General features: G+C 42.1%; 1 protein-coding gene across 10 annotated transcripts in view; it reads right to left on the bottom strand.

Moving 5' to 3' along the window:
* The window catches only part of KIAA1217 (KIAA1217 ortholog), a 514,478-nt gene that overhangs the window by 359,500 nt on the left and 138,143 nt on the right, over window positions 1-16,835 (bottom strand). The window contains exon 1 of one of the 10 annotated variants that reach the window (XM_069729568.1): window positions 3,795-3,917. The exons of the other annotated variants lie outside the window; for them this stretch is intronic. Within the exon in view, the coding sequence (XP_069585669.1) occupies window positions 3,795-3,905 (111 nt within the window). The 5' untranslated portion in view covers window positions 3,906-3,917. Of the gene's footprint in view, window positions 1-3,794; window positions 3,918-16,835 lie in introns of those variants that run through there. 10 annotated transcript variants of the gene reach the window in all.

The raw sequence follows: 16,835 nt of genomic DNA, 5'->3' as shown, positions 1-16,835 counted from the left end.
ATATATTGGAATAAGTTACAGTCATCTAACATATTACAGACTATAGGATGACACACATAAACATTTGTTGCTATACTGTATAACCCTGCCTGTTTCATACAGAAAACACATGATAGACTAATTTGTTTTCAGCACTGGACATATTAACAACTACTGCGATCAGAGTTATTCCTTGACCATGGACTGGCACCATGAGTAAGATCATAAATCTTCTATGGATTTTAGAATGATTTTCTTTTTGTTCCCGATTGATTCCAGAACACAGATTAAAGAATAAAAATAAAGTTTCCGGCGTTCTAGACGGACTGCACCTTTGGTATCATTCTGCGTTCCGTGTCGGCCTGTACAGGGAGCGCACATGTCATAACAAGAGTAAAGTATGCACCCGCCGCAGCCTGAAATATATCCGCATCAGCACTCCTGTCAGTTTTTGTGATTTGGTTTAGCCTCTGTTATCATTATCTTACTCGACAAACTCAGGCGAAGCTTTTACTCTCACGTCAGTCCCAATAAGGGAACATGAAACACGATCTTCTATTCAGATATTTTATGGTTTAAGCAAAAACAGCAAAAATAATAACTAGTATAGAAAGTACCAAAACTCTAATGATCTATCTTTCACGAACGAACCTCGAAAGATAGATCCAAGAGCTGGCACCCAAGAGAGAGTCACTAAATTCTCTGAATGGCTCGCACTGGCGTAAAATCCCGGTGTACGCGGACATAACTCCACCCACTCTAACCAAACTCCTCCCATTCACCACTCTAATTGGATAACAAAGTAGGCGGAGTTTCTGCCATAGGTGGGCGGGGTTTCACCTATTGTGAACACATATTTAATACGGAACCATTTAGGATCCAAAAGCGCCGGCTTTTTTTGGTGAGATCCCTAAATAGAGCTGGACTGCCTATCAGTACAACAGTCACCCATTGTATAGTATGAATGCTACTCCAATTTCTAGATATCCACCAAAGCCTGATAGAGTAAATTCTGATAATTCTCTTCACCAGTATGTTCTACTAATTTATGGTACAGGACAGCGCCTCCTAGTGGTCGGATAATTTAATAAACTGTGAAGCCTGTAGTCTTACAGTAGGTTCACATGTACATTGGAGGCTTTGTTTAGAACAGTGTATCCCAAACTCCAGTCCTCGCGGCCCCCACGGGTCACGTTTTCAAGATTTCCTTAGGGTCTAATGTGTAACGTTTCTTCTTATGGAGTGACAAGCCAAGCCTGGCATGTCAGAGTGAGGAGACTTATAAGTCAGACATGCTCCTATGGGAAATTAAATATGCAAATTGTCTCATCAGAGAGAAAGAAGACTAGAACTCTAGCGACACCTATTTGAAGCAGCAATTTTACAAGTCACTATTGACCCTTTAACGAGCCTTGCAATATGACTTAGGATAAAAGCCAAATCAGAATGTCAATTTGTAGACATGGTGTTTCGGAGTGTTGCCCCTCATCATTGCAAAGCATGAGATTTGATTTGGATTGGTGAGATGCTCTGGGTTCTAAGGGGTAACATTTCTCCTTGTGGAGAGTGACAAGCCCAGCCTGGCATGTCAGAGTGAGGAGACTTATAAGCCATGCATGCTTCTCTGGAAAATTAAGTATGCAAATTGTCTCTTCAGAGAGGACTAGAACTCTAGCGCCAATTTGCATGCAGGATTTCCTTAGCATTGCATAGGTGAGAGAATTCCTGATCCTGAAAACATGACCTGTGAGGGCTGGAGTTTGTGAAACACTGGTTTAGAGCCGCTGTCACAGGTTCTGTCTCAATTACCAGTACTGGTTCCAGTAACAACACACACCATGATGAAAACGTGATAGATCCCACCATAGTTAATGGGATCTATCAGATATCGTTGGTGTCCAACAAGTGACAAATCAATTTGGGAATAAAAGTCAGCTTCCCATGTATTCTCCTGGGCGGTCACATTTTGCATTCTCAGGTCACAAGCCAACTAGTCTCTCCTGGCTTCTTTCACTAGAGGAAAACTGAGAGTCTAGTTGGCCTGTGACCGCAAATATGCAAATATGACTGCACACCTGCACAGGGAATACGTGAAAATCGTGACAGTGTCAGGACGTAGCACACTGTCATAATTCGTCGGAGAATTAGCATTTCAGCATATTTGTATAATAGGTGGAGATCCTTACATACAAAACTAAAATGCAGGTTACCCCGCAGGCATTAGTAAGAGGAGATCAGTAAAAACATGTATGCCGTTAGCTCCCCCTACTGGTAGTTGTATATAATCAGACTTATAATATTTAATACTGTCTTTGCAGGGGATATGGCTTTATATATATATATATATATATATATATATATATATATATATATATATATATATATATATATATATATAGAACTCCGACCACTATAATGAAATTAGACCGTGCAGAATTTTGGGATTGAATATATCTTGAATCAATTTAATAGCTTCTCGACACCCATCGTTCTTGTCCGGTGCATATTTGGTGCATTTAAAAACAAATACACATTTGGCATTTCCACATTCACAGAAGCCCGAGTCAACAAAATATTATTTTATTTTGTCGTGCATGATAAAAGCTGTAAAGTGCAAAAAAAAAAAAAAAGAAAGCAAACTTAAATCATATTGCCAGGTCACCTTTACGACACAATTAATGTTATCAAAACAAAACAAGGGAGGAATTATGTTTTTTTTTTTTTTCACCATTTCATTTTTTTTTCCATTTTTTCAGTACATAATGGGGTAAAGTAATTGATCTGATTAAGGGTAAGTTCACACTAGGGTTTTTTTTTACCATTTTTTTTCTGCAGCAAAACCTGATCTTTTGGTAGGAAAGAAGCTGCAGAAAAAAGCATGTTTTTCTTGCTTTTTGTGGTGGTTCAGATTTGTCTCTAGTACATGCTGATAGGATTTTTTTTTCATTACTAATCTAATTCGAAGAATGAGGTTTTGGCACAAAAACTGCTGCAAAACATGATACCTGCGTTTTTGGTGCATTTTTCCACTACCCATTCAAGCCAATGGGTGAAAAACACTGAAAACAGTGACCTGTTCTATATCCAAAAAAACATATAAGGCTATGTGCACACGTCCGGAAAGTATGCAGAAATTTCCTGAGAAAATTTTGAGGTTTTCCGCAGGAATTCTGCAAGTGTTTTTATTGCATATTTTGCGCGTTTTTTGTGCAGATTTTTCGTGTTTTTTTCCGGAGGTTCCCAGTGCAATAACATAGTGAGAAATCTGCTTAAAATCCGCAAAATTAATGAACATGCTGCGTATTTTTCCGCATGCGTTTTTTTGCGGAAAAAAACGCAACATGTGCACAAAAATTGCGGAAACCGTTAAAAATAATAGGATGCTTAATGTATGCGTTTTTAAGCGTTTTTTGCAGCGGAAAGCTGCCGAAAAAAACACGCGAAAAATCCACGAATAATCCGGAACGTGTGCACATAGCCTAATAAAGCACAAAATGCTGATGACAAAATAACCAGTGTGTGTCCATCAGATTTCTGAAATCTCATAGGCTTTGCTGGTACTGTTAAAAACAGATGAAAATTTGCATAAAAAAGCAGCAAAAACGCCTCCAGTGTGAACTTAGCCTTAAAACTACAACTGCCAAAAAAAACAAGCTCTCACACCGCAGGGTCTATGGAAGAATAAAAAAAAATGATGGCTTGTGGAAGAAAAAAAAACAAAAGCACAAAAATGAAAATTGGCCGTTGTGGGAAAATAGAAGTTAAACCCGTATGATTAAATATTAAACGTTGTGCGGCGTTTTAGTTGTGCTTACTTTAGTCTGGTTACTTCCGTCCATTCTGTGTGCGTCCTCGCAGCAGAACGCGCTCCGTGCCTCCACTCGCTGGATGACACTGCACTGTCTGACAGTGCGGCTGGACTGCATTCATCGACACAGCGCTGACCAGAGGCGCCAAGTGTCACTCAGCACCTTGTAAATGAGCCATGAAGCTTCATTATTTACCAGATCCCAGAGAGAGAACTTCCCTAAACTAGTTTTTCTGCTGTGAGCATGTGCCAGGGAAAAAAATTAACTTTTCTGTGCAGGAAGTGAGAAGAGCGACTGCCTCATACACAGAATTCCTTACCCTACAAATAAAGCAAAACCCTAAAGCCAGGTAACCAGTTCTTTTAAATAGTGGCTTCAGGGGGACAAACCTTGGAATTTGTCTTTCAACCTGTCTATATTTATTATTATTATTTATTATTATAGCGCCATTTATTCCATGGCGCTTTACATGTGAGGAGGAGTACACATAATAAAAACAAGTACAATAATCTTAATCAATAGAATTCACGACTGGTACAGGAGGAGAGAGGACCCTGCCCGCGAGGGCTCACAATCTACAAGGGATGGGTGAGGATACAGTAGGTGAGGATAGAGCTGGTCATGCAGTGGTTTAGTGGATCGGTGGTTACTGCAGGTTGTAGGCTTGTCGGAAGAGGTGGGTCTTCAGGTTCCTTTTGAAGGTTTCGATGGTAGGTGAGAGTCTGATATGTTGTGGTAGAGAGTTCCAGAGTAGGGGTGATGCGCGAGAGAAATCTTGCATGCAATTGCGGGAAGAGGAGATAAGAGGGGAGTAGAGAAGGAGATCTTGTGAGGATCGGAGGTTGCGTGCAGGTAAGTACCGGGAGACGAGGTCACAGATGTATGGAGGAGACAGGTTGTGGATGGCTTTGTATGTCATGGTTAGGGTTTTGTACTGGAGTCTCTGGGTAATGGGGAGCCAGTGAAGGGATTGACAGAGGGGAGAGGCCAGGAAATAGCGGGGGGACAGGTGGATTAGTCGGGCAGCAGAGTTTAGAATTGATTGGAGGGGTGCGAGAGTGTTAGAAGGGAGGCCACAGAGCAGGAGGTTGCAGTAGTCAAGGTGGGAGATGATGAGGGCATGGACTAGGGTTTTTGCAGATTCTAGGTTGAAGAATGTACGGATCCGGGAGATGTTTTTGAGTTGAAGTTGGCAGGAAGTGGAAAGGGCTTGGATATGTGGTTTGAAGGAGAGATCAGAGTCAAGGATTACCCCGAGGCAGCGAGCTTGTGGGACTGGGGAGAGTGGGCAGCCGTTTACTGTAATGGATAGGTCCATTGGAGGGGTCGAGTGAGATGGGGGAAAGACGATGAATTCTGTTTTGTCCATGTTAAGTTTTAGAAATCTAGCGGAGAAGAAAGATGAAATAGTGGACAGACATTGTGGGATTCTGGTTAGTAGGGAGGTGATATCTGGTCTAGAGATGTAGATCTGTGTGTCATCAGCATAGAGATGATACTGAAAACCATGGGACTCTATGATATATATCCCCCTAGAAAGGAGGCCCAGAATAAGGGACATATATACCAGGATGGGGCCCAGGATAAGGGACATATACAGCTCTGGCAAAAAATTAAGAGACCACTGCAAAATTTTCAGTTTCTCTGATTTTTCATTTAATATGTATATGTCAGAGCTGTATATCAGGATGGGGAACATATATACCAGCATGGGGCCCAGGATAAAGGACATAGATACCAGGGTGGGGGATATATATATATATAGCAGGATGTGGGGGGGGCCCGGTCTATATCGTGCAATCGGGCCCATCAGACTCTAGTTATGCCACTGCCAATAGACATTGAATCAAGTGGTGGTATGCAAAAGTGACCACCGCTCCATTCAATCTATTTCCAAAAGTGAAGTTTGTCCCCTTTGAACAAGACTGATTTGGCTTTATATCAAGTCATATGGCCCTTTAAATGGAATTTGTCAGAAAATCACCTTTTGTTTAAATGAGGTTTGTTACGTGATTTTTTTAAAAACATTTTAGACTTATTCTTCCTTCCCTTTTCAGGAAGATTTTTCAGCAAGCACCTTATCATCAGAGGCCGGATTACAGTGATATGTAATGCCTCTCTAGTCACAGCGAATAACCCAGGATCCACCAATCACAATAGGTGACATCACTGGTTACCCAGCACTCCCTCTCTTCACAATGACCTTCGCACCACACGCTCATTAGATGCTTCAATACAAAAGATAGGGTTGGACTCAATCTATTGCTGCTAATGTGCATGTCAGTTTCATGAAACAATAGTAAGTTGGAGTTTAAAAGTGTGAAAAATACAAGATTTCTAATTTTTACCTTTAATGACAATTGCGATATATAGAAAAAAGTGAACATTTTTAACATTTAACACAAAAACCTCATTTAATGTAAATAATGTCATTTTCTGATGATACACTGACATTAAAGATTAATAATGTTGAATTCCAGGATTGCTACCTCTAATAGGTGGCACTTGTGATTTTCCTCTTTAGAGAGGCCATTTCTAAACTTCTGCACCAGGAATAGGACCTGAACTCTCCTTTCGTCATTATTGCTAGATATCCCGAAAACCTCCAAGCATTAAATGCCTTTGAAGTATCACTGTATTGTAAAAGTTGGAGGAAAACTTCTTTCAGAATAGTTATGAGCTGGGAAAAGAATAAATGCTCATCCAACAATAAAACGGACTGAATGGGTAACCTATCTATTTCTTGCTGTCTGCAATCACATTTCTGGTTTCTAAAGAACTCACACAATTGTAAAAACCTGTTTGGCGACACGGTGATCTGGAATTTCCTAGGTAATGCTAAGATTTACAGTCACTTAAAAAAAAAAAAACATTAAGGACACCTATGGTAAACATGTTTTCTATTTTTTAACATAGAGAATATTGTCGTATGATGAGCTAAAATAGACCTGACACCTGCTACTTTTTATATGTACTGCACACATAGCAGTAGCAATATACTCTAGCCTCTTTGCGCTTTATAGTTAGTAAGTAACATAGTTAGTAAGGCCGAAAAAAGACATTTGTCCATCCAGTTCAGCCTATAAAAAGTTTAGCAATTCCATTTGCAAGTTCCCATGGCGGGGCTAGAACCGTGGTCTCCCATGCGCTAAGCAGCAGTCATTACCACTGGGCTACACTGCTGGCTGAATGGCTGGGTTTAAATGGGCCCCCTGAAAGATTGGACCCATTAGCATCTGACATGTCTGGGAACAAAGGGGTATCTCCATCTTCATCATATTTGACATATCTGGAGGATACATGATCAATGACTGGTAAGGGTGAGCGACACATCTGGATTCCTCACTTATCGGGAGAAAAGGGGTCACGGCAAATCATGGAGGGTGTCTTGTATAGAGTATTTCGGCAACTCCCATGCGAGCATGGCCACCTCTCTATTCACTTCTATGGAATCGCTTGTCACAAGGTGCCCAATCGGAGAGGGAACCAACACTTATGAGCCTTCCCTACATCTTACATGTGAATTTGGTCATAGTCCATGAGATATTCTTACTTCTTCTCCATACACATAGGTATGATAGGAGCACCTCAATTACTCATAGGCACGTAATGGCCCATAGCGATCATAAGATTTTCTCTGTTATTATCTATCCGTCTATGATCGGCTTAACTTCTCCTTTTCTTTACGGGATTAATAGCAGACAGGACCTTTATGGCTGTTTGCCTAGACTGAGCAGGTGATAGAGGTAAATAAGGAGCGGGATTATTTCTCTAGTACACTGATTTCTTTCCAGTCGTTGATGACAGTGAGTTACTCCAACGTATCACCTCTACAAGACCTGCGTAGACATTAAAAAACACAGATCCTCTGACCTGAGCCCTTCCAAACACAGCTTCACTAACGGAATTCCCGATGTTCTTCAGGCTTCATTCACACAAAGCTTTCGAGCAGAGATTTTGGCAACATGATTCTTCAGGTCAATACTATTACGGTGATAACACAACCGCCACAGCGAGCCAACGTAATACTACCGCAGCCAATATAGTATATACTAATATATCTTAAGGTACCGTCACACTTAGCGACGCTGCAGCGATACCGACAACGATCCGGATCGCTGCAGCGTCGCTGTTTGGTCGCTGGAGAGCTGTCACACAGACCGCTCTCCAGCGACCAACGATCCCGAGGTCCCCGGTAACCAGGGTAAACATCGGGTAACTAAGCGCAGGGCCGCGCTTAGTAACCCGATGTTTACCCTGGTTACCAGCGTAAAAAAACAAACAGTACATACTTATATTCAGCTGTCTGTCCCTTGCCGTCTGGTTCCTGCACTGACTGCTGGCCGCAAAGTGAAAGTGAAAGCACAGCACAGCGGTGAGTCACACAGCGGTGACTCACCGCTGTGGCTGTGCTCTGCTTTCACTTTATGGCCAGCAGTCAAGGCAGGAACCAGACGGCAAGGGACAGACAGCTGAATGTAAGTATGTACTGTTTGTTTTTTTACGCTGGTAACCAGGGTAAACAGCGGGTTACTAAGCGCGGCCCTGCGCTTAGTTACCCGATGTTTACCCTGGTTACCAGTGAAGACATCGCTGAATCGGTGTCACACACGCCGATTCAGCGATGTCTGCGGGGAGTCCAGCGACGAAATAAAGTTCTAGCCTTTCTTCCCCGACCAGCGATCTCCCAGCAGGGGCCTGATCGCTGCTGCCTGTCACACTGGACGATATCGCTAGCGAGGACGCTGCAACGTCACGGATCGCTAGCGATATCGTCTAGTGTGACAGTACCTTTATGCTGGAGAGGGGTTAAAGGGTTTTCTGGTTTCAGGAAGTCCCTGACCCTCAGAGCAGGTTATTAAAAAAAAACGAAACTGAGCTTTACTCACCTTCCTCAGGTCCAGTGCCGAGTCGCAAACATTGCTCTAGGTGTCTGGTATTGCTTGCAGTGCTGACATCACGTCAATAGCCCGTGGCATACATCATTTCCTGCGACCCTTGGGCAGATCTCCAGGGGCCACAGTGCTTGGACCGCATGCCCTTTTATCATACCAAAGGGTGTGCACATGCAGCATTCACTACTGAACGCTGTGGCGCATGCAATGCTGGATTACGTCCTGATGCTAGCCAGCGTTAATGTCAGGATGTTCCTTGTGTGTGGTGTTAGCATTCCCTGTGTTCCCATCCCACTCCTTGTAATGTGCTCACTAGATGTAATACCCTGTGGAATATATACAGAAGACACAGCATAGCCTTTATGATATATATACAGCAGTCTTAGTGTCTCATGTGTGATATATATATCTATACAGCAGTTTCTGGGACTCCAAAATGATGTATACATCAGTCTCAGTGTCTCCTGTGTGATGTATAAACAGCAACCTCAATGTCTCCTATGTGCTGTGATGTATACATAGCAGTCTTGGTTTTCCCTATGTGATATATATGTCAGTCTCAGTGTCTCCTATGTAACGTATATACAGCACCCTTGTTGTTTCCTATGTCATGTATACACAGCAGTCTCAGTGTCTCCTATGTGATGTATACATAGCAGTTTTTGTTTTTCCTATGTGATGTATATGTCAGTCTCAGTGTTTCCTATGTAACGTATATACGGCAACCTCGCTGTCTCCTATGTGATGTATACACAGCAGTCTCAGTGTCTCCTATGTGATGTATAGACAGCAGTCTCAGTGTCTCCTATGTGATGTATACACAGCAGTCTTGGTGTCTCCTATGTGATGTATACTGCAGATCTCCCACTGCTTGGGTTCTATAAATGTAACATGAGCAGTGATGTGATGAATTTCTCACTATGAGGAGACCTGCATTGTAATATACATCTGTGTTCAGAACAACACCAAAGAGAAGCAGCTCCAGCCGTCACATTAGGGGTGAGTTAATGAAATTATTAAAAATGATCCTGCTATATTTGGTCAGGCTGATATATTTTTTGTGGCTGCAAATGATGTTATAAATATCCAAATGGCCCGTGGTAGAAAAAATAAAGTTCCTCATCCTCACCCTTGCTGTACAGTGTCATCTTTCGGAGAATTTTGATGGGTGTTTACATCTGACAATTAAATGTATACTTCCGACAGACACTGCAAAACGCAATGTGAAAAGGGCCTGAGAGCATAAATTAATTCATATAAGATACTAGTAAAAGATGGAAATATATTTTGTTACGTAGCCCTAGATTTGACAGGGTGTGAGGATCAATGATGGCGCCTAACTTTCAATTAACATGGAGAGCACAGAGAAGTACAAGAAAAGCTGCAGGGACAAGGTGATGGAGGTCTGCTGCAGGCTGTGCAGCCAATAATTTCAACATTTGGCCTATAAGCGCCCTATGGAGATTTTCAAAGTAATAAAATGTGCAAAGCATTCTGGGTTTTCCATACAATCACAAATGACAGGACCTTCATTTTGCACTAAAATGGTTTCATCTTGTATAGAAAGATTTCAGATTTAGAAAACTGTAAATGTCCAAAATTTTATGACAAAATATATAGAAATAACTGTAACAAAATGTTCTCGGAGGTGAGAATCGTTCCAATGAAATACTCCAATGTTCCATTATGTGTGTTCAAGTGCCAATTGAAGAGGTGGATGCGTAGATCCTTCATAGTCGTGTTCTTAGATCTCATGTACAAAGCTAGACCTGAATGGTGTATCCTCACCCATCCCTTGTAGATTGTGAGCCTTCGCGGGCAGGGTCCTCATTCCTCCTGTACCAGTTATGACTTGTATTGTTTAAGATTATTGTACTTGTTTTTATTATGTATACCCCTCCTCACATGTAAAGCGCCATGGAATAAATGGCGCTATAACAATAAATAATAATAATAAAAATAATAATAATAATGGTGGTGTAACAACTCTGCTGGCATCAAGCCATGGCCTCTCATCTCTCACACTATCTTACCCACTGCTCCAGGTCATACTGTGGTTTCTGTTTGTTGCCAGCTCCATATTCTGTGCCTCTGCTCTCTGCATGCTTCCTGGTTGTGTGCATAGGGGGGGGGCGGTGCCAGAACTCTCTGGTTCTTATAGAATCAGGGCGCACCTGCCTAATCTGTTCCTGATCAATTACCAAGAGGCCTCCAGTATTTAGGACAGCTCCACCCTGTGGACTGGGCCTGTGCAATGTGTAAACTCAGTGTTTAGCTTCTGAACTGCCAGACCTTGCTCTGTGTTCCTCCATCTCTGGAGGCTCTACCCTTAGCTTTGCCTTGTTCTTGTTGGTCTGCCCTCCAGGAGGCTGTATATCCTGATCTCTGTGTCTGTGTCCTTGCTTTGCCTTGTTTAGGTTTGTCCGCCCTCCAGAAGGCAGAATATCCTGGTCCCTGTGTCTTTGTTTTTGTACCTTGTCTTGTTCCATTACCTTGTCTGAACTTTGTCCAACCTCTGTCTCCTTGTCTGTGGTTTCCTTCCCTGCTGTGTTTTTCCTTTCGTCCTTTCTGTTTGCTTATGCTCTGCACTCTTGTGGCTCTTGTGACTTTGCCTGTGCTCCGCTATCTTGCAGCTTTACCTCTGCTGCTGCAGTAATCTCTTGCTGCAGTTCCTCTCCGCATTCCTTGTGGCTCCGCTCTGCTTAGCTTCTGCCGCTGCAGTAATCTCTTGCTGCAGCTCTTCTCCGCATTCCTTGTGCTTCCGCTCTGCTTATCTTCTGCTGCTGCAGTAATCTCTTGCTGCAGCTCCTCTCCGCATTCCTTGCGGTTCCGCTCTGCTTAGCTTCTGCTGCTGCAGTAATCTCTTGCTGCATCTCCTCTCCGCATTCCTTGTGGTTCCGCTCTGCTTAGCTTCTGCTGCTGCAGTAATCTCTTGCTGCAGCTCCTCTCTGCATTCCTTGCGGTTCCGCTCTGCTTAGCTTTTGTTGCTGAGCTATCTCTTGCTGCTCTTCCACTCCTATATGCAGCCTTGCACTTCTCTTCCTGTGTGAACAGGTCCCAACCTGTTCCTTCATACTCCTTTCCTTCATCCTTCATATCCATACCTGCATCTTCTGTGTGATCAGGTCCCAACCTGTTTCTTCATACTCCTTTCCTTCCAGCTTGCATCCATACCTGCACCTCTTGTGTGAACAGGTCCAAACCTGTTCCTTCATACACCACACCAGCCAGCCCTGTGTCTCTGCCGTTTCTGCCAGCCCTGTGTCTCTGCAGTTTCTGCCAGCCCTGTGTCTCTGCAGTTTCTGCCAGCCCTGTGTCTCTGTTGTTCCTGCCAGCCCTGTGTCTCTGTGGTTCCTGCCAGCCCTGTGTCTCTGCCGTTCCTGCCAGCACTGTGTCTCTGCCATTCCTGCCAGCCCTGTGTCTCTGCTGTGCCTACCAGCCCTGTGTCTCTGCCGTTCCTGCCAGCACTGTGTCTCTGCCATTCCTGCCAGCCCTGAGTCTCTGTCAGCCCTGTGTCTCAGCCGTGCCAGCCTACTCGTCTGAGTTTCATCCGTGCTCATCTGCCAGCCCTGCCTGATGCCTGCACCTGTCCTAGTGTTCCTGTTCTCCAAGTGGGATCAGCAGCCACAGCCAGACACCACACTGGAGTAGCACCTGGCAGCTGCCTGCCGCAAAGTCTGACGTCACCATCAGAGGCTCCAGCGAAGACCAAGGCAGCTGTCATAGTTACACCCGTTCCAGGGTAGTCTGGTTTGTGGCACAGTGGGGCCACAAACCCCCCGAGCTCGCACCCACCAGTCAGGGCGTGAATCTATCACTTCCAACATTCAATTTAAACTACTTATACAGTCCTATAGGGGACTTAGCCCCCCTAAAACACATGCCTGCAGTATAGATTTACCTTCTTTAATTGTACAGAAAAACATTTTAATTGCTTATGCAAATTAGGGCTGCTTGGTGCACCCTCTGTGTGGCCAAGGGCTGAGTGACCGCTTACATCCCATCAATCATCATGCCATGCACCTCCCCTTAGATTGATTTACAGCTTTAGCTTGCCCAGAACAAGCACTGTCTAAATAGAAGCCCAGAGAGTGAACGCACACACAGTGTCACTGAGAGTGTGCTTGCTTTCACCCTCTTGCCTTTCCGTAATCAGGCTCAAGAGAGTGTGGAGTGTGTCAACACTGGCACAGGGCGGTCACGTGCTTGCTGAGTTTCTGCAGTATCAGTGTGGATGTGTAAGGCTTGGAAATGCAGTCAATCAACAGAAGGTGCACGACATGTTGATTGTAGGTATGAAATGCTGCACAGAGTCCTTAGCTATGCCAACAGTGCACCAAGGTACCATCATTAGCAATAAAACCGTTATTCTGTGCAATTCACCAATAGAAATCTATACCAGTCTGTAGGTATTAGTTTTTCAGGGGCTAAGTCCCATATATTTATATATATTGGGATTATAGGCTCTGTGTGTCCATAGCATAGTACCTATTTAAAGGTTTATTCCCAAAATAATATATCCCATCCATAACTTAATGATCGCTGAGGATAAATTACGAATGGTTGGAGGCCCCACTGAGATCCACTGAAATCCCAAGATCAGGTCTTTGGAACTTGGACTCTGTAGTGCCCTGACTTGCATGGACAGTAGGAAGGCATTCCTGTCCTCCACTCCATTCATTGTCTGTGGGACAGGTAGAGAAATTTGATTGCATCTCTACTCCTGTCCTCTGCAGAGCCTGGGTGCTAGTGTACCCAATCGGGAGGGCAGGTGGTTGTTTGGGTACAGCAGTGTGACGTCAGTGATCCCCTATCCATAAGAAAATATTTTGAAAATATCTCTTTAAGACATGGAAATGCTCCATAATAGAGCATAATAAAGCATTCAGCATGAATCAGGGGCCTTTGGGCATGGTGGTTTTGGTGGTTAGCACTGTTGTTAAATTATTCTTACACCACAAAAATGTACCATTAGGTTGACTGACTTTTTAGAAATGATTCCTACAGTGTAAAAAATATGCACGTCTCAGGATATGTCCGCTTGTATATATTGACATTAAAGGGGTATTTACAATTCTAAGATCCTATCCCAATACGTAATAGGTGAAATAATAATATAAACAAATACAATTAGAAATGCAGTATAATTCTTCTGATTGGCTATGTCCCTTACCCCATGTCCAGGGCATTACAGTAGCTCAAGTTACACCCACTGATATAGTGACAGCTAGTTGCTCGTAGTCATAACCATGGATACCCAAGCAACTGCAATGCCCTGCACATGGGTTAAGCAACATAGCTAATTATAAGAACTATACTACATTTCTAATTGGAGGTATTTGTTAATATTATCATTATTAGGCCCCCTTCACATGTGTTTGACAGTTTCCACACGTACTGGAGACACTTACACACGTAGACCCATTATAATCTATGGTGAAAGAAAAGCTGAACTCACAAATTCGATTAAAAAATTAAAAAGTCCTTTATTCCCAACTTGGGACATGGACAAGTGTATGCAGGGAAGCAGAGGAATGTGGGGAGACAGACAGGACGACAATGTATTGCGTTAGTCCAACGTTCATTCTCAAGGGGAATGAGAAAGTGACACATCTAACACACGAAACGCGCGTTGGGGCATTCCATCCAGCCTTTTTTGACAGCCTGAGTCTTTCCCCTCCATCTAGGTAAGAGGCACTTCTCCAATTGTGTGCACTTATATTGGTACATCCACCTAGAGACTAATATTATGTTAGCAGCTGCTTTGGGTTGTGCCTCTTTCACTTTACCGCATTATTTTGAATAGAGTATATGATATTTGATTGACTTACGACTATCATTTCGTTTGCTTGTCTTTGTCTCTCCTTTTATAGACTTTTTTATAACTATTAGCTGTTTTTCATGTGATTCACCTATTAAAAACTTTTTCATGTAAACTTGCTACTCTGTTTCCTCTGGGGTTTTTTTCACGTATTTTTTACGGCAGAAATCTAGTTTCTGTTTTCTAAATTCATTGTTTTTAGCATTTCAGACTCTAAGAAAGCCCCAATGGCCAGTGTGAAAATTGCAAGATTTATATATATATTTTAATGCAATTTGTGATAAATAAAAAAATAAGAAATAAACACCATTACCATATAAAAAATACATTTAAACACAAAAAACTGATTTAATCAATTGGGCACTTGTGTGTCTGTAGGGGCCTAGGTCCAAATTTTGCACTGGTGCCCATCGCACTTTAGCTATGTCACTGGTTACAAGACAAAGATAACTGAATATGATACACATGGGGACATTTGAAGGTCGCATATTTCCCAATCATTATTTAGTGAAATGCCCTTTAATGATCACAAAGTCCGTGCAACTATTATTATCTGCTATCTGTGGGATGATGCAACGTTCTGCCGTCCTCCAAAGAAAAAAAGCTTTGAGCTTGTTTATATCCATTTTATAATTCGCCACGTGATGTAATCCTAGATCATTAGACAAACTGTAAGATGAGAAAATGGACTGGTCTTCATACCGCACATGATAGAACTTGCCTTCTGTATCCATAGGCTTAAATGACGTTTATCAATATCAGCCGTACATCTGAGATAATGAGATTCCAAAGCAGAGGTATTTTACTCTAGGGGCTTTTTTCCAAATATGTAAGCAGAAAAGTGACAATCACAAGAGTCCCATCTGAGTCTACGTCAGAGATATACGAGGGGGATCCCCCAACACCCACCTCCCAGCGTACAATGGCCACGGGAAAAAAAGGTATACGTGGAAGGGTGAAAAAGGGGCATGTCTCTGCAAACATCGAAGGTATACATTGTGAAATGTGCCACACATATACCTCCACATGTGCCCACAAACCCACTTCTGCTGGAAAAATCTTGGGAAATGGACCTTTTAAAAGGGTTACAATTTAGCAAACCTACACCCGAAAGTGGCTGTTTTATGTGTTTTTGGGGTGGGGGGTTGGAGAAGTGGAATCTAGGGGTGGGATTTGAATGTCCAAAATTTTGCGTTCTAAATGTTGGTAAGTAATGCATTAGAATTTTTAATAAAGTTTTGGTGGTTATCCCACCCAAAATAAAAATTCTAGGCAAAGACATGCCCTCTAAATAAAGGCCCACCCATATAGATTAGACTAATATCGATATCGACGGATGGGTTCAGCCGACCCTCTAACGTGTATGGGGCCGCCGACCAAATGAACGTTGGGGGAGATGATGATCTGGCACGTCCGATTTTGGTTCGCCAATCGATTTGTTCTCCTAGAAAGTAACCTCTGGCAAAGATGTCTCATAGAGAACACAGCAGCTCTCCAGTGTATGGGGGAGAAAGACAAAATAGCTGAATGCTGAACGATCAGCCGAAGCATTGTCCTCCCGACAGCCATGTAATGCGTATTTTTGGCTTAAGAGGTTCCAGTTTATTTCTTTATTCGAATGTCTCAACGTGTGTCATCTCAGGTGAATAGATAGATAGATAGATAATAGATAGAAATATAGATAATAGATAGATAGATAGATAATAGATAGATAGATAACAGATAAATAGATAATAGATAGAAATATAGATAATAGATAGATAGATAGATAGATAGATAGATAGATAGATAATAGATAGATAGATAGATAGATAGATAGATAATAGATAACAGATAGATAGATAATAGATAGAAAGATAGATAATAGATAGATAGATAGATAGATAGATAGATAGATAGATAGATAATAGATAGATAGATAGATAGATAGATAGATAGAAAGATAGATAATAGATAGATAGATAGATAGATAGATAGATAGTAGATAGATAACAGATAGATAGATAGATAATAGATAGATAGATAATAGATAGATAGATAAATAGATAGATAGATAGATAAAAAGATAGGTAGATAATGGATAGATATGAGATAGATAATAGATAGATAGGTGATAGACAGATATGTAATAGATAATAAATATGAGATAGATAAATGTAGAAAAAAATGGCGATTCAGACATCATGATTGGAAAGGGTTCTTTACAGTTAGAGGAATTATAATATGGGAAATGCCCTAGGCACCTAAAAGTAGCAATTGCAAATATGGAATTAAAGTGCAAGGTTTAATGGAAAATGGCCTTAAGGCTACACGTAATATAGAGATGAACGA

This window comes from Ranitomeya imitator, chromosome 6 (genome assembly GCF_032444005.1).
Source record: "Ranitomeya imitator isolate aRanImi1 chromosome 6, aRanImi1.pri, whole genome shotgun sequence".
Classification (NCBI taxonomy): Eukaryota; Metazoa; Chordata; class Amphibia; order Anura; family Dendrobatidae; genus Ranitomeya; species Ranitomeya imitator.
Note: the sequence above shows the minus strand (reverse complement) of the source record. Positions and strands in the feature narration are given on the sequence as shown.